At 40.9% G+C, this 19,491-nt stretch overlaps 1 protein-coding gene across 1 annotated transcript; it reads right to left on the reverse strand.

The window, feature by feature from the left end:
* Positions 1–912: 912 nt before the first annotated feature.
* Positions 913–14,443, reverse strand: LOC135522542 (zinc finger protein OZF-like). Its single transcript, XM_064948906.1, has 2 exons — positions 14,137–14,443; positions 913–6,089 (listed from the first exon to the last, which is right to left on the reverse strand). Exons 1-2 carry the CDS (start codon positions 14,330–14,332, stop codon positions 4,801–4,803), a joined length of 1,485 nt encoding a protein of 494 aa, XP_064804978.1. The 5' UTR covers positions 14,333–14,443; the 3' UTR covers positions 913–4,800.
* Positions 14,444–19,491: the final 5,048 nt, after the last annotated feature.

The following is a 19,491-nucleotide window of genomic DNA, read 5'->3' on the forward strand; positions in this document are numbered from 1 at the left end:
ACAGCTTTAAAATACCATGGTGACTTATATATTTTATAATTATATACACTCAGTGGCCAGTTTTTTAGGTACACATCTAGTACCGGATGAGACCCCCTGCAACCATGAAGGGATGCACCTGGTCAGCAACAATGTTCAGATACACGTTGGTGTAGGGAGTGAGCATGTGCCAGGAAAATTATTCCCCACACCATTACAACACCACCACCAGCCTGTACTGTTGACATCAGGCAGAATGGGACCATGGACTCATGCTGCTTATGCCAAAGCCTGACTCTGCCATCAGCATGACAAAACAAGAACCGGGATTCGATGGAACAGGCAATGTTTCTCCACTCCTCTATTTCCCAGTGTTGTTGATCGCGTACTCACTGGAACCCCTTCTTCTTGTTTTTAGCTGATAGGAGTGGAAACTGGTGTGGTCAACTGCTGCAATAGCCAATCCGTGACAAGGACTGCCAAGTTGTACGTTCTGAGATTCCCTTCTGCACACCACTGTTGTACTGCGCCATTAATTGCCTGTTGTGGCCCGCCTGTTAGCTTGCACGATTCTTGCCATTCTCCTTCGACCTCTCTCATCAACGAGCTGTTTTCACCCACAGAACTGTTTGTCACACCATTCTCAGTAATCCATAGGCACTGTTGTACGTGAAAAGCCTAGCTGTTTCTGAGATACTGGAACCAGTGCGCCTGCCACCGACGATCATACCATGCTCAAAGTCCCTTAGGTCACTAGTTTTTCCCATTCTAGCATTCACTCAAACAGTAACTGAATGCCTTGATGCCGGTCTGCCTGCTTTATATAGCAAGCTCCGTCCACGTGACTCACTGTCTGTAGGAGCGAACCATTTTCATGAATGGGGTGGTGTACCTAATAAACTGGTCACTGAGTAGAACAAAAACAAAAAAACGTTTTACAGGAGTGATGCTGCCTTTATAGCACCATAGGGCTTGACCGATAGTAGGGTGGGGTTGGTAAAATGGGTTAACTTTGTTTTGGCATTCAGGTCCAAAAAGCTTTCTGACCACTTCCACCATAGGCAAACATGTATGGAAAGTTTTGTTCAAATCAAATTGGAAGTGGTAAAAAAGGTGTTTTGAATTCATATAGAATGACCCTATTATTTCATATTCAGTCAGGGTTCCAGGTACAGTATAGTTTAACATCATTTTCATTGATCATTGCATACTGTAGATTATCATAACATTACTAAACATCAAGATAGTCATTATCATATCATAACCATTGTCATTCTCATGATTGTATAGGTTGCGAAAAGAAAAGAACCTAGCCAGTCATCAAACCATATCATCAAGATGACATTGCTTTTGAAGCTCTTTGAGACTCTTCTGTAAAGTTGAATGGTTTTATTCAGCGCTTTCTTTCCCATGCGTTTGAGATGGACAAATGTAGCTGGAACTACGTGACCGATGTTGCGGAATGTGGTTTCATCTTGACACTGCACTTACTTAATAGGTCTTAAAATGTCAGACAAACTTTGATTCACTACCTGGTTCAGCAGGTTTAGGAATATATTAATACCCACCTTAAAGCTTTAGACTGCAATTCGAAAAACAACTAAATGTGGTTCCCGTTCCATGTTTTAGTAAAACAGCTGAGAGATGGGGCTAGAAGACTGTTGGCTAGCTCCTCTCAAATACCTAGGCAGCACTATAGATACAAAGACTGACATCCACACAATCATTTTTAGCATATTTTGAAGCTATTCAGTGCTTGTTTTCATTCTTGTTGTTTCTATACGACTGAGATACCTTATATTTTGGAATATCATAGAGTAAGATAGTTGTGCATTCATAAGTTGGGTCATTAATGAATTCCTGGGCATTTGCACCCTACACCTTTGTAACCATGAAAAACACTTTAAAATGACAAATAGTCACACATCATACACGTTTTTGTTTATATTGAACTGTTTATCAATGATAAAACACAATGCAAGTCATTTATACTGCAAAACTATAGGATTATGCATTGTTTAAAGAACTTGGCTAGTCTCAGTAGTAACATGTTTGGGGGATTTAGAGATATCTATTATTTTGTATGCTAGAAATTAAACAAAAGTATTTCATATATTTATATATAGTGCCTTCAGAAAGTATTCACACCCATTGACTTTTTCCACATTTTGTTGTGTTACAAAGTGGGAAAAATTGATTTAATTGTCATTGTTTGTCAAAGAACTACACAAAATACTCCAATGTCAATGTGGAAGAAAAATGTAAATCCATTTTTTTTTTTTTATGTAAAGAGTATGACAAATAAAAAACTAATATATCTTCATTCGATAAGTATTCAACCCCCTGAGTCAATACATGTTAGTCACCTTTGGCAGTGATTACAGCTGTCAGTTTTTCTGGGTAAGTCTCTAAGAGCTTTCCACACCTGGATTGTGCAACGTTTGTTTGCCCAATATTCTTTCAAAAATGATTCTTAAACCTCTGTCAAAATGGTTGTGGATCATTGCTTGACAATGATTTTCAGGTCTTGCCATAGATTTTCAAGCAGATTTGTCAAAACTGGAACTTAGCCATGCGAGAACATTCACTATCTTCTTGGCAAACTACTCCAGGTTAGATTTGACCTTGTGTTTTAGGTTATTGTCCTGCTGAAATGTGAATTAATTTCCCAGTGTCAGGTGGAAAGCAGACTGGACCAGGTTTTCCTCTACGTTTTTGCCTGTGCTTAGCTCCATTCAGTACATTTTTTATACTGAATATCTTTATTTATATCCATAACATTATGCATCCACCACTATGCTTGCAAATATGGAGAGTGGTAGTAACGTGGTAGTAATGTGCTGTGTTGTATTGGATGTGCTCAGACATAAACATTTGTATTCAGAACAAAAAGTGAATTGCTTGCCAAATTTTTTGCAGTATTTCTTTAGTGCCTTGTTGCAAACAAGATGCATGTTTTGGAATACTTTTATTTTGTACAGGCTTCCATTTTTACTCCTGAATTTATTTAGGCTTGCCATAACAAAGAGGTTGAATACTTATTGACTCGAGACATTTTCAGCTTTTAAATCCACTTTTACATTATGGGGTATTGTGTGACAAAAAAAGTTACATTTAATACATTTTTAAATAAAGCTGTAACACAACAAAATGTGAAAAAAAGTCAAGGGGTATGAATACTTGCTGATGGCTTGTGGCGGAAGAATCAGAATTAGTTAGGAAACATAGATAATTAAGATGTCTTATCTGCATAATATGCTTATATGATATGCTTGTTATTAGAATGTATCCCTTCCGAGTCTGGTGATGGCAGTTGCACTTCCTCCCTCAGCTGGTGCTCTGTCACCTGGGGCCCAGAGAGGGGAGAGGTCAGACTTGTCTTTCACATGTCCCTGGTGCTATGCAGAACATCAGAAAGAGAAGAGGACAGGAAGGGAACATTGTCTTCAAATGTGAATGTGTCTTTACCTATTCTTAAACCATGTGAAGGGATGGCGTGATTGATGGGGAACCAATTACTTGTCTCTACAATGTCTGTGCGCCAGTTATTCCCTCCTTTGGCCTTGGGGGAGATAAGGTTTGAGATAACAGATGCGTGGGGTAGTGTCTGGAACCATTGTATGCCATCTCTGATGTTGCACTTATCTTGGGATAGTGTATGACCTAGATGCTCACTCCCCTCAGTGAGCTTGTCCAGGCGTGTGGTCAAGAAGAGGTTTTACTTGAGATGCGAGTATCTGGAGTTGACAATTGATTTATGCCATAGAATGAGTTGGTGTTTTTGTGCTATGAAGTACCAGGAATGAGATGGGAGCCTCGTCTTAGGGGCCAAACTGAATGATAAGAACAGAATTTCTAGCAAATGCTATCTGGCTGCGGGATACTCCCTTCTCATTTATCAAGTCTCACCTTGTGACCCATTCCACACATCTGTTGTTTGTTGTGTAGACTAGGGGGTGGATCTTTGCTCTAAAATATTTCAGTAGCCTTAGTACCCTTATCTGAGGGTGGTTTGTCGACCAGCCACCGCTATTACAGAGCTCTCACTAATAAAGATTCAGTTTAAGTATAACTCTGACTTGTGTGATAAGTCTGTCTTTCCTCATTTGATAATACAGAAATTAACCACCACAAGGTACTGTAGATCAATAATAATTTTGTTAACCAATATAACGTGTCCCTCACGTTTTTGTAATTGGTGTGAACACCTTGAAAATCGCTAATTACTAGGATATACAAGGACTTTGAGCATTCCCTCCATTGTTATCGGGGGAGGTGTCTATATTAAACAGAATTATTAGCCAATCACATCCTTTTAGTATTCAATATATTTTGAGGATTCCATTGATCACTTGGTGTCTCTTGGTGTTACTCAATTTAATTTACAGGAAATTAGATTATGGGAAAAATTATTAACCATATCACATGTATTATTTTTAAAGGGTTAATGACCTTAGATTTTCGAATCTGTGGCCTCAATTTCAGAAGTTCCTCATTGACCTAAAATGTATCCTTGGTGTTGCCGTCATTGGTGTTACTACTCCTACTGGTAGCAGACTTAATTATCATAATAAGCTGCCATATTAGTTTATTTAGAATGGGAACATTTACCTAAATACAGGACATTTAAATAAATACATTTCCTCCCCAAAATAAAAATGTTCAACAATCAATGAGTAAGTTATATGAATTGAAATGACCATTGAACAGATTCCAAGATTGCGGAGTGTACTTTTTACCAAGAGCATACTTGAGTGGTATGTCCTCTTATTAGTCTCTTCCATCTAACTCATTTTACACAAGGGGCATTGTTTCTTGTTCTTAGTCATTGTGAATACTTATTCTGTGAGTTCGCAGATGTCTTTTCAGACTTGATGCTAACTTCAAGTGAGTTCCACACAAATGACATTGAACTCCCTCCCCTGTATGAACCTTCATATGCGCAGTCAGGCTTCCCTTCAGACTGAAGCATTTGCCACATTCATTGCAGCGATGTGGTTTCTCCTCTGTGTGAGTCATCATATGCTTTGTAAGGGTTCCCTTGTCACTGAAGCATTTGCCACATTCTTTGCACCGGAATGGTTTCTCCCCTGTATGAGTCCTCATATGCAATATCAGGCTTGCCTTTATGCTGAAGGATTTTTCACACTCTTTGCACGGATAGGATTTCTCCCCAGTGTGATTTTGCTGATGGAGTTTCAGACTTCCTTTTGTTGTCAAGCATTTTCCACACAAATCACATTTAAAAGCCGGCCCTGTATGAGTACCCATATGATTTTTCAGGTTATTCTTGTGATTGAAACATTTGCCACATATGGTACAGCAATGTTGTCCCTCCTCCGTGTGAGTCTTCATGTGGCGGATCAGGTAGCAGTTCAGGACGAAACCTTGTCCACATATGTCACACATGTATGGTCTCTCTTCACTGTGCCTATTTTTCCCATGCATTTGTAGGCCACGTCTTGTCACAAAGCATTTTCCGCAAACGTCACATGTCAGATTAGGCAACTCACTGGTTTCTTTCCTTGGCCGTCCTCTTGGTCTCTCGTCAAGATGGCGATTTTGTCGATGCCTTTTCAGACTACGTGCTGTCGCCAAGCATTTTCCGCACACATCACATTTCAGGTCAGGCAACTCACGGTTTCCTTTCTTTGGCCGTCCTCTCGGTCTCTCTTCACCGTGGACATTTTGTTGATGCCTTCTCAGACCACCCGCTGTCGCAAAGCATTTTCCGCACAAGTCACAGTTCAGATCAGGCAACACCCTGGCTTCTTTCCTTGGCCGTCCTCTTCCTCTCTTTGATTTAAGAGGCGTTAACCGTGACAGTCGTATTCTATTCTCCACTTCATCCTCTTTTACATTATCACTTTCGTCCTTGTCACTCTCTGGGTTTACTTCAGATGGGGGCTGATATTCACTGGTTGAGTCGGACTCTCTGTAGCGCTCACCATCAAATTCTGTTTGGTTCTCTACAGTTGTAATGTTGATAGAGTTCCATATAGACTCTTCGGCATCAGACTCGACTGGCCCCAAACTGGCTCTCCATTCCTGCTCATAGTGCTGTTGCTCAGGGTTAACAACCTCTCCAGTGAGAGTGAGCTGCTGGAGGTCTGGAGGGAAGGAGAAAGGAAGACATTTAATGAAAACACAAATAGGACTACTACCCATACGATGGGGTCTCTAAATCTGGATCATCCAATTTATTAAAAACACATAATTTAAGATGTATCTAAAATTATATTCGGATTTGTGAATTAATTAATTTATAAGTGATGCATATTACTTGAAGTTCGATTACTTGAAGTTCTCAAATAGTTGCAAAAATTGTCATGTGAACTACAACTCCCACAAGTTTTGTTCGTATGCTGGATACACGTCACACTTGAGTCACTTGAGCTGAACACTCACAGGTAAGGACCACCGCTGGTAAGAATATACAATAAGAACATACTATACAGATCATTTCTGTGTTTTATATTATGCATTTATCGGATGCAATATTTGTCAATATTTTTGATTTTACCCATGCTAACGTGCCCTAAAGAGGTGACTGAAATAGGGAACAGCTTTGCAAAGAAGTGACTGAAATAGGAATCAACTTATTTTTTTTCCTTCTTTTTTATTACAAAAAACACAAGGAAGGGGTAACATTAAAGTATTAGAACATGAAGGACAATCAATACAGCATCAAGACACTATCAAACATGTATCAGTCTTTGCACAACAGAGGCATCCTTATATGTGAGGGTGCGTGTGCATGATAGTGATATAAAATCTGTCAGTTTCCTTTTCATGATCACAATCTTGTGAAACCCAAACCCTCCAAGATCCCCCCCACAGTTCCCCAATAGCTGTCCCTCACCCATTCGAGACCCCTCCCACAGTCCCCCCCCCCCAAAATACAACTAATTCCATTCCCCACCCCCAAAAGCCCCCAATGCACCAACAACCAAGAGAATGAACTAAAGAGATAAAAGGAAAATACAGAAGAAAACAACAATGCAAAAAAATAAAATAAACAAAGGACATCAAGGACAACTGAAATCATAACAGCAATGCCTACTTTATGTTTGTGTGCATGTCTGGCAATTACATGTATGTGTTTATTTGAATGAGAGTGTGTGTATATGCATGTGTTCAAACATCTGCACGGCATCAGCCTCAGGCAATCCGGCATTAGTTGTAAAAATACTGCCACTGAGTGTCATTCAAATGTACTTTTTTAATGTTTTATTTTGACTTTTTTTCCCTCCTTTATCTTTTGACCATCATTCTCTCTCACACAGCAACTCCACATCCCAACCCTCAGCTTCCCTCAGCCCATCATTCTCGCTCTCACATAGTCACTCCACTCCCACTTGTCTCCAATTCCACATCCCATCCCTCAGCTTCCCTCAGCCCATCCCATCCATCTCTGCTGGCCACCCACTTCGTGTTTCTACACGTTGTACGTTGTACGAATCTACAGACTGCGTGTTGAAGATAAATACTTTTACTAAGAGTATTAGTTATTGACTGACCCGGTCTCTCCAGATCTCCTAACAGTACTATTTCTAGGGTTCAGACATTTTTTTTTAACCTTTATTTAACTAGGCAAGTCAGTTAAGAACAAATTCTTATTTTCAATGACGGCCTACGAACAGTGGGTACCTTGTCAACGACAGATTTGTACCTTGTCAGCTCAGGGGTTTGAACTTGCAACCTTCCGGTTACTAGTCCAACGCTCTAACCACTAGGCTACCCCCTGCCGCCCCAGACCAGAAACAGGCTATGATGAGAAAAAAAATCCAGAAAATCACATTGTAGGATTTTTTATGAATTTATTTGCAAATTATGGTGGAAAATAAGTATTTGGTCACCTACAAACAAGCAAGATTTCTGTCTCTCACAGACCTGTAACTTCTTCTTTAAGAGGCTCCTCTGTCCTCCACTCGTTACCTGTATTAATAGCACCTGTTTGAACTTGTTATCAGTATAAAAGGCACCTGTCCACAACCTCAAACAGTCACACTCCAAACTCCACTATGGCCAAGACCAAAGAGCTGTCAAAGGACACCAGAAACAAAATTGTAGACCTGCACCAGGCTGGGAAGACTGAATCTGCAATAGGTAAGCAGCTTGGTTTGAAGAAATCAACTGTGGGAGCAATTATTAGGAAACGGAAGACATACAAGACCACTGCTAATCTTCCTCGATCTGGGTCTCTACGCAAGATCTCGCCCCGTGGGGTCAAAATGATCACAAGAACCACATGGGGGGACCTAGTGAATGACCTGCAGAGAGCTGGGACCAAAGTAACAAAGCCTACCATTAGTAACACACTACGCCGCCAGGGACTCAAATCCTGCAGTGCCAGACGTGGCTTAAGCAAGCCAGTACATGTCCAGGCCCGTCTGAAATTTGCTAGAGAGGATATGGATGATCCAGAAGATGATTGGGAGAATGTCATATGGTCAGATAAAACCAAAATATAACTTTTTGGTAAAAACTCAACTCGTCGTGTTTGGAGGACAAAGAATGCTGAGTTGCATCCAAAGAACACCATACCTACTGTGAAGCATGGGGGTGGAAACATCATGCTTTGGGGCTGTTTTTCTGCAAAGGGACCAGGACAACTGATCTGTGTAAAGGAAAGAATGAATGGGGCCATGTATCGTGAGATTTTGAGTGAAAACCTCCTTCCATCAGCAAGGGCATTGAAGATGAAACGTAGCTGGGTCGTTCAGCATGACAATGATCCCAAACACACCGCCCAGGCAATGAAGGAGTGGCTTCGTAAGAAGCATTTCAAGGTCCTGGAGTGGCCGAGCCAGTCTCCAGATCTCAACCCCATAGAAAATCTTTGGAGAGAGTTGAAAGTCCGTGTTGCCCAGCAACAGCCCCAAAACATCACTGCCCTAGTGGAGATCTGCATGGAGGAATGGGCCAAAATACCAGCAACAATGTGTGAAAACCTTGTGAAGACTTACAGAAAACGTTTTTATTTTACCTTTTATTTAACTAGGCAAGTCAGTTAAGAACAAATTCTTATTTTCAATGACGGCCTAGGAACAGTGGGTTAACTGCCTGTTCAGGGGCAGAACGACAGATTTGTACCTTGTCATTTGAACGTGAATTTTTTTTGGGCTACTAGTCCAATGCTCTAACCACTAGGCTACCCTGCCACCATAACCTCTGTCAATGCCAACAAAGGGTATATAACAAAGTATTGAGATAAACTTTTGTTATTGACCAAATACTTATTTTCCACCATAATTTGCAAATAAATTCATTAAAATTCCCACAATGTGATTTTCTGGATTTTTTTTCTCATATTGTCTGTCATAGTTGAAGTGTACCTATGATGAAAATTACAGGGCTCTCATCTTTTTAAGTGGGAGAACTTGCACAATTGGTGGCTGACTAAATACTTTTTTGCCCCACTGGTGGTAGCCATATTCCTTGGGTATTGTGACAACCCTCCCATTCTGTCTGCCGTATTCTCTCTTTGTTCTTGTTTCCTTATTAGGATGCTGGTGGGCGGAGTTGGGGGGTCGTCAGCTACATCGGAAACACCTGGGCCCGGTGTCTCCCAGGATAAATACACCACTTCCCCATTCATGGAGGAGACTCTCTCCATGCAGACACCTTTACAGATTGTGTTGTGTATCTTGGTGGCCTTTTGATTGTTTGCTTTGGCACCTTGCATTATCACATTCATGCAAAACACTCACTTACACTACTGATTACACACACCATTGTATATTGTACTTAGTTTACTTTACTCAATAAATGTATGTTTTGTTACTCCTTATCTCCACGTTGTCTCTCTTTTGTTAAGGGCTTTGAGCCGGTTCGTGACAAGTGGGAGCTCATCCGGGATATTTGAACGTATTGGTTTGGGAGACAGGTTCTAAATACTGTTGACATCTAGTGGAAGCCCTGGGAAGTGAAACATAACTAATATCCCCCTGTATCTTCAATGGGGGCTGAGTTGAAAAACTACAAACCTCAGATTTCCCACTTCCTGGTTGGATTTCTTTCTCAGGCTTGTGCCTGCCATATGAGTTATGTTATACCCACAGACATCATTCAAACAGTTTTAGAAACTTCAGAGTGTTTTCTATCCAAATGTACTAATTATATGCATATTCTAGCTTTTACGGCTGAGTAGCAGGCAGCTTAATTTGGGCACGTTTTTCATCCAAGCTACCCAATACTGCCCCCTACCCCAAAGAAGTTAACTCGCTCCAAAATAACTTCACAGTCACACTCATAAAACATGTGTATAATAGTTTCACCTACCTTATCACAGAAAAGGCATATGTCCTCTAAATCTACGAATTTAGACAACAAGTTAGGGGAAAGGGGGATACCTAGTCAGTTGTGCAACTTCAACTGAAATGTGTTGAACGTGAAATGTCTCTGAATCAGAGAGATGCGGGGTGCTGCCTTAAATCGACCTCCACATCTTCAGCGCCCAGGGAACAGTGGGTTAACTTGAAAATAAAAATAAAAGAGAGCCGCACACTCTTGGAGCTCAGATGCAAAAAATTTAATACCAACGTTTCGACAGCCAATCTGTCTTCATCAGGGTATAATCACAAACACTGCGGGATGACTCGTTTATATAGTGTCAAAGGACACAGGTGTCTGTAATCATGGCCAGGAGTGGCCTAATATCATTGGTTAATAATCAAATATTAAAATGTCATACAAAGAACAGCATACAAACAAATGGATAGCATACAATCATAGATTAATTTGACTATACAAGTTTACACACAATTACAATGGCAAAGTCACAATAATCACAAGAATGGCTTCAGATCAAAGTCTACGTTGAGACCGAAGGGCGCAAGGGTCTTTAAATTAAAGATCCAGGCAGCCTCTCGTTTTAACAATAAATTATCAAGGTCACCCCCTCTCCTAGGGAGGGTGACATGCTCGATGCCAATATAACGCAGAGACGAAATCGAGTGGTTTGCCTCCAAGAAGTGGGCCGCAACTGGATAAGTCAAGTTTTTACACCTAATGGTGCTCCGGTGCTCTGAGATACGTACTTTTAATTCGCGCTTTGTTTTACCTACATAATTTTTACCACAAGGACAAGTTACAAGATAAATAACTGCCTTAGTGGAGCACGTAATAACACCTTTTATTGGGATCGATTTCCCTGTTTGTGGGTGTTTGAAGGATCTACATTTATAAGTGCCATTGCATTGAGCACAGCCATTACATTTGTAATTTCCATCCAGTTGGGGCGCAAATAGACGTTGTTCAGGAATATCTTGGGGTGGTAAATCAGAGTGTACCAATTGGTCTCTGAGATTTCTGCCCCGCGAGAATACGACCAAGGGAAGGTCCGAAAACACATTACCAAGACTATCATCGGATTTTAGGATGTGCCAATGTTTGTGAACAATTCCCTTAATTTGTTCAGCGCACTTTGAATAGCGGGTAGTTAGAACGCAAGAATGTGTCTTTTTGCGAGACTTACCTTGAAAAAGGTCATGTCTCGTTTTGTTTTGAATTTTCTCAATTGCAATATTAATCTGATCATTCTTGTAGCCCCTCTCCTTGAACTTTCTTTGCGTCTCAGCCATATTTCTGTCGAAATCGGACTGTTTTTTGCAAATTCTTTTGATTCGACAGAATTGGCTGTAGGGCAAACTGTTTTTCAAGGGAAGTGGGTGACAACTATCAGCCCTCAACAAACTGTTACGATCAGTAGGCTTCCTGTAAAGATCAGTGTATAAAACATTATCTTCACGCAAGATCAGACCAATGATATTAGGCCACTCCTGGCCATGATTAGACACCTGTGTCCTTTGACACTATATAAACGAGTCATCCCGCAGTGTTTGTGATTATACCCTGATGAAGACAGCTTGGCTGTCGAAACGTTGGTATTACATTTTTTGCATCTGAGCTCCAAGAGTGTGCGGCTCTCTTTTATTTGTATTTTCAAGTTTCTACTCCGCTAGCCAGCACCTCGTCTTAATAGGTGTGCGTTTCTTTTTCTTCTAAACAGTGGGTTAACTGCCTTTGCTCATAGTTTTACCTTGTCAGCTCACGGATTCGATCCAGCAACCTTTCAGTTACTGGCCCAAAGCTCCAAGTAGGCTACCTGCCGCCACCCAAGTTATTGCAAGGGTATGTTTTGTGCAAGATTTTTGTGAATGTCTTTTACATTTAAGTCATTTGGCAGACGCTCTTATCCAGAGCGACTTACAAATTGGTGAATTAACCTTATGACATCCAGTGGAACAGCCACTTTACAATAGTGCATCTAAATCATTTAATCATTTATTTGATATACAAAATTTGTGAGGGAGCAACCAAGCTTTCTTCCATTCAATTTCAATAATATATGCGTCGTCTTTTGCACGTTCCTTTGATCATGAACAAACACATCTTGATTTCCACATAGAGACCAGCGTATTTGAAGTCGGTTGAACCTACTTGAATCTAATTCAACATATTAAAGAAATCCCCATCAACATCCGTCAGTTTAAGCTAGAGATGTTTTTTTTTGTTACATTAGATGTATCTCTGATTTAGAGCAGTTTGCTGATGAAAAGTGCCAGTAGAAAGGTGCAGCAAGCTCATTGATTATGTTCACATGCAAACTAATAATTCAATATTAAACTGATTATGGCAGTAGGCCGAGTATGGCATTAGTCATGGTCATTTGTCTGTAAAGGACACATGAGCACCAACGTGAAGTTCATAGGATCATGTCAAATTGTCTGTCACATGAAAGCTAAGAGTCTATTTAAAAAAAATCATAGTTGGGTCTCCTGCTACTGTTCTCCCCTCCACTGGCATACTGTTATGTTAAGCCGATATCTATTTTTTTCTCTTATTTGATAGTCAAAGTAAGATTGTGAAAAGTCTGGGCAACGCCTCCCTCTAACCTCTCTCCCTCCTATTAATGTCACCTCTCACAGCTCTTACTGACACCTACCCATGAGCCCTCTCTCTTTCCGTTTACTGTAACCAGCATCCTTATCCACTGAGCACAGTTGACACTGGACATCGAAAAATTGTCTAAATTTGGTCAGTCTGCCCTGGTTTCAGCGTCCACAGACATCTTTTTTTTTCTCTCGATCTGGACCAGCCCTGATTTCAGTGTCAACAGACGTCTGGACTGGCCTTCATTTGGCCCAAACATAGACGTCCGGACTGGACCAAATCTGAATCAATCATAGACGTCTGTTTCACACGTTTGGACAGTACAGTAGAGCACAGTGAAGAGAAGTAGGGTATAGTACAGTACACAGTAGAGCACTCTAGTTGAGTACACTATAATGTGCTAAACTATACTGTACTCTACTGTATTGTACTATGTGACATTCATATCCATAATTATGCATTTCTGTGTAGTATAGATCTGGGACCAATGATGAAATTCTCTTACCGGGTGTTAATCCACTTCACTTAAACTTCGAAATCAATGGTGTGTGTTTGGCATACATTTTAAGTGAAAAATCTGAGTCTCAAAGCAATTCCGTAACCGTGGAATTGCCCTCATGTAAACACCTTTACGCATATTAAAACACCTGGTTTTCTGAGCAATATTTCAAATGATTGGGACCAGCTGAATTGGAGTTACGGAGGTGTATTTGATCTGCAGTCCCTAATCTAAAGTGAGTGCTATTATTACTTCATAAATACTTTCTAAATGTTTTCGAGTGACAAGTGTAATGTCTCACAAAAAGATGGGCATGCCATTGGTAGACATTCCTGCAGTACCTTACTATAACATTAACAAATATGGGACGAATGATTAATAAAGTGTTAACATCATTCTCGCAAAGCATGTAGCCCTACACGTTGAAATCAAACTATTATATTAAACGGACTATTCACAATAATGGCATCATTGAGTGCATGTAACCATACTCAGTTGGCTGGTTTCCATTGACCCAGGGAAATTCGACAAAAAGCAATGTCGCAACAAAAAAATATGACAGACATGACAGACATTTTCTGAAGATCAACAACAACAAAAAAGTTTCCGTTGGACGGGTGGATTTTTCTTTTTGTCGAACTTTCTTTATTGCGGCCAATGATGGAAGCAGTGTTTTTCGAATAAATGATGATTGCCGAATACTTAAAAAGGTTGTATTAGGCGACAATATAAAATGAATGTCAAATAGAGACGTCACATACCTGCTAATCTACGCAATTTTATCTCTGGCTTGAAAACCAAATCCAGCAGTCTTCGTAGACGTGCATTCGCCCGTTTCAAACGGTAGATTTCTTCCTGGTACTCTGCGATCGTTTTTTTAATTACCACGGATATCTCCAAAGGAACTGCTGTTAATGTTTCGTTGAGAAACACATTGATCTGTTGTAGTTTAGACATTATGGGGAGAAAATGGCTGGGTGGAGAAAAAAAATGTAGTTATTTTTCTGTCATTACTACGGATCCGTGCTCGAGAAAAAGGAAATGTCTTGCACAATGACTTCTTCTTAAATTTGTTTGGCGGATGGCAACCAACTGAAAGGTGCCTACTGCCTACACCCCCACCTACTGTACTGGAGTGTGAAGCCGGTCACCCCATACATTAAATAACACAGTGCTGGAGGTATTTGAATTTAAAGGTAATGTTCCCATGTTCCCATTCACAACCTAAAAGTAAAATAATGGAATTAAGGAATATACAAATATTAGGATGAGCAATGTAGGAGTGGCATAGACTAAATACAGTAGAATAGAATACAATATACATATGCAATGAGTAAAGCAAAAATATGTAAACATTATTAAAGTGGCCAGTGATTTCATGTCTATGTATATAGGGCAGCAGCCTCTAAGGTGCAGGGTTACGTAACCGGGTGGAATCTGCCTAGTGATGGCTATATAATAGTCTGATGGCCAAGACAAATTTATTCAGCCTCCTGGGGTTGAAGAGTTGCTGTTGCGTCTTCTTCACCACAATGTCTGTGTGGGTGGACCATTTCAGATTATCACTGCACCTGTACATAGCCCATCTGTAATTAGCCCATCCAACTACCTCATTCCCATACTGTTATCTATTTTATTTATTTTGCACCCCAGTATCTTTACTTGTACACTCATCTTCTGCACATCTACCACTCCAGTGTTTAATTGCTATATTGAAATTATTTCACCACTATGGCTTATTTAGTGCCTTACCTCCGCTATCTTACCTCATTTGCACACACTGTGTAAATACTTTTTCTTTTCTATTATTTACTGTATGTTTGTTTATTCCATGTGTAACTCTGTGTTGTTTGTGTTGCACTGCTTTGCTTTATCTTGGCCAGGTCGCAGTTGTAAATGAGAACTCGGTTCTCAACTAGCCTAACTAGTTAAATAAAGGTTAAAAAAAATGTTAAAAATGTATGCTGAGGAACTTGAAGCTTTCCACCTGCTTTACTGTGATCCTGTCGATGTGGATAGGGGCATGCTCCCTGCTGTTTCCTGAAGTCCATGATCAGCCCCTTTGTTTTTTCGACTTTGAGTGAGAAGTTATTTTCCTGGCACCACACTCCCAGGGACCTCACCTTCTCCCTGTTGGCTGTCTAATCATTGTTGGTAATCAGGCCTACTACTATTGTGTCATCTGCAAACTGATTGAGTTGGAGGCGTGCGTGGCCACGCAGTCATGGGTGAACAGGGAGTACAGGAGGGGGCTGAGCACGCACCCTTGTGGGGCCCCTGTGTTGAGGATCAGCAAAGTGGAGGTGTTGTTTCCTACCTTCACCACCTGCGGGCGACCCATCAGGAAGTCCAGGACCCAGTTTCATTGGGGGGGTTCAAACCCAGGGCCCCGAGCTTAATGATGAGCTTGGAGGGTACTATGGTGTTGAATGCTGAGCTGTAGTGAGCTACAAGCATTTCGCTACACTCGCATTAACATCTGCTAACCATGTGTATGTGACAAATAAAATAAGATTTGATTTGATTTCCTATTGATTCCAGAGGCAGGTAACATCAGTGTGAACACCATGTGCTTAACAGCTTTGTGGGTTCAGGGCTTTACATGATCTGTAACTATAAAAAAATAGATGCCTAATTGCAGAGGGCTTAAACATTAAAAACATACCACTCCACAGGTCATGGAAAACGATTCACCTGAGCAAAGACAGAAGCCCAAGACAGCAAAGGTCAGACTAACTAAATGTTCTAGTGACACCAAAAACAAAAAGCAATGAAAGGGCTTTATAAATGGAGATAAAGGACAAACTTTTATCGATTTGCCTTATGTGTTAGGTCATATCTTTTTGTAATACATATTACACCATTTAGAAATCTATAAGAACATACCAGCTAAAAACAGAACTGTAGATAAGGAATACGTAAAGATACACTACTGAAGTACATTTTAGTAATTGAGTATTAACATGAAACAAAGGACTGTGGTTTAACACATTTTTGCAATATTCAAGCTTTGGCTCATGGGCATTGGGTGGTGAGCCCCTTTTCTGTCCATTGAGGTAGTTTCTAGACAATATTCTGTCCATTAAGGCAAGTATGGGTAACTGCATACGTGGAGTATGTCTGAGTGTCCATTGTGAAATAAGTGGGTGTATGGAAACATAACAGATAATTGGGTAGATCAGTTACCGACCACTCAAGACCGTTTTGCGTGGCTTCTTCCTGCTTCCTTGTAACATTTGATCTTAGCTGGTTAGGCAGGTTAGGATAATTAATGTAGGAGATTATGAGAATTAACGTAGCAAGTTAGGATAATTAACGTGGCAGGTTAGTGCTTCATTATATAGCTAGAGGAATACTGAAATCTCCAGGAGTGAGAAGTATCATTTTTGTCTTAATCTGTTGTTGTCTAGTACTGTCTTTTTCCTAGTTAGGGCCATCTACTTTAAGCGCTGCCTGTCTTTCCAGTAACCTACTTGGTGTGTGAACTGCTGACAATTTGCAGATGATTGTTGACACATCAACCAGGATTAAGGGGCAGGGCAATTTGTGACTGTTGTTTTGGTAATCCGTGGCTGTATTGGAAGGGGAGTGGTTTCTCCTCTCCTAGGCAATCAGCAATTAGTACCGGGAGGCGTGCTTAAAAAAAAGGCAAGTCAGTTAAGAACAAATGCTTATTTACAATGACGGCCTACCGGGGAACAGGGGCATGTTCAGGGGCAGAATGACAGATTTTTACCATGTCAGCTCGGGGATTCAATACAGCAACCTTTCGGTTACTGACCCAACACTCTAACCACAAGGCTACCTGCTGCTATTACAGCTCACAAAGGCAATTAGTGTTAGTACTTCAGTCTCCCCAGTTTTCTCAGCGGAGGTCATGTTGCAAAACTAAGACCGTAGCAGAAACAAAGACGATTCTGACATGATGTTCTGTGGAGTTATTCAAGGAAGGGAAGTGAGAAACTACACCACTCTCTCACTTGCTTTACAGATGCTCCCCACCCCTTGGTTGCAACCCTTCTAATTTAGTGTACCCTGATTGCCCAACCCATGTGAAATTCCTGGTCTCTGGCAGCATTTGGAATTGCCAATCTGCAGTCAAGAACACCAAGTTCATATCAGCCTATGCTGCCCTTCAGGCCCTTGACTTTTTGGCCCTGATGGAGATATGGATCACCCCAGAGAACACTGCTACTCCACCTGCTCTCTCTTCATCTGACTATACTTTCTCTCAGTCCGAGAGCTTCTGGTGGTGGCACAGGGCTGCTAATTTCTGGAGATTTTATACTTTCTCCAACACCTGTCAAACTCTTCAATTGAATTCTATGCTGTCACTGTCACTTGTCCACTCAATCTTAACAATGTCAAGCTCATCTAAAATCCAATCACATTTTATTGGTCGCATACACGTTTAGCAGATGATATTGCAGGTGTAGCGAAATGCTTGTGTTCCTAGCTCCAACAGTGAAGTAATATTCACAATACATACAAATATAAATGTACTGTATGTACATGTGTGACGGGATGTATAGACATTATGGACAGGATGTGTATAGAATGTAGTATATCTGAAGACTGTTGCTAGAATAGTATATGTACAGCAATAGTTGAATATGATGGACTAGACTAGAATACATATGAAATGGGTAAAAACAGTATGTAAACATTAAGGTGACCAGTGTTCCATGTCTATGTACAATGCCTTAGGAAAGTATTCAGACCCTTTACTCAGTACTTTAAGCACCTTTGGCAGCGATTACAGTTTAGTCTTCTTGGGTATGACACAACAAGCTTGGCACACCTGTATTTGGAGAGTTTCTCCCGTTCTTCTCTGCAGATCCTCTCAAGCTCTGTCAGGTTGGATGGCTAGCATTGCAGCACAGCTATTTTCAGGTCTCTCCACAGATGTTCGATCGGGTTCAAGACTGGGCTCTGGCTGGGCCACTCAAGGACATTCAGAGACTTGTGCCGAAGCCACTCCTGCGCTGAACGGAGCAAAGTACAGAGAGATCCTTGATGAAAACATGCTCCAAAGCACTCAGGTTTTCAGACTGGGGCAAAGGTTCACCTTCCAACAGGACAACAAACCTAAGCACACAGCCAAGACATCATTCCCTCAATCCTGACTTGTCTCTCCCAGTCCCTGCCACTGAAGAACATCCCCCACAGATGAATGCTGCCACCCCCATGCTTCACCTTAGGGATGGTGCCAGGTTTCCTCCAGATGTGACGCTTGGCATTCAAACCAAAGAGTCCAATGTTGGTTTCATCAGACTAGAGAATCTTGTTTCTCATGGTCTGAGAGTCTTTAGGTGCATTTTGGCAAACTCCAAGCAGGCTGTCATGTCTTTAATTGATGAGTGGCTTCATTCTGGCCACTCTACCATAAATGCCTGATTGGTGGGGTGCTGCAGAGATGGTTGTCCTTCTGGAAGGTTCTCCCATCTCCACAGTAACTCCGGAGCTCTGTCAGTGACCATCAGGTTCTTGGTCACCTCCCTGACCAAGGCCCTCTCGCCCGATTGCTCAGTTTGGTCGGGCCAGCTCTAGGAAGAGTCTTGGTGCTTCCGGACTTCCTCCTTTTAAGAATGATGAAGACAACTGTATTCATGGGGACCTTCAATACTGCAGAGATTTTTTGGTACCCTAACCAAGATCTGTGTCTCGACACAATCCTGTCTCGGCGCTCTACAGACAATTCCTTCGACCTCATGGTTTGGTTTTTGCTCTGACATGCACTGTCTGTGGGACCTTATATAGACAGGTGTGTGCCTTTCCAAATCATTTCCAATCAATTAATTTATCACAGGTGGACTACAATCAAGTTGTAGAAACATCAAGGATGATCAGTGGAAACAGGATGCACCGGAGCTCAGTTGAGAGTCTCATAGCAAAGGATCCGAATACTTATTTAAATAAGGTTAAAGTTTCTTAAATTTGTAATAAATTTGCAACAATTTATAAAAACCTGTTTCCGCTTTGTCATCATGGGGTATTGTGTGTAGACTGATGAGAAAAAAACATTTAATTCAATTTAGAATAAGGCTGTAATGTAACATAATGTGGAAAAAGTCAAGGGGTCTGAACACTTTCACAAATGCACTGTAAATCGTTGT

The sequence above is a fragment of the Oncorhynchus masou genome, chromosome 30 (assembly GCF_036934945.1).
Source record: "Oncorhynchus masou masou isolate Uvic2021 chromosome 30, UVic_Omas_1.1, whole genome shotgun sequence".
Taxonomy (NCBI): Eukaryota; Metazoa; Chordata; class Actinopteri; order Salmoniformes; family Salmonidae; genus Oncorhynchus; species Oncorhynchus masou.

Bases quoted from the DNA above. Each gene is read 5' to 3' on its own strand.
- LOC135522542 (XM_064948906.1), bottom strand. From the start codon at position 14,332: ATGTCTAAACTACAACAGATCAATGTGTTTCTCAACGAAACATTAACA. The intron at 6,090-14,136 runs GTATGTGACGTC...CCTTCCCTCCAG, and splicing joins AAAATTGCGTAGATTAGCAG to ACCTCCAGCAGCTCACTCTC.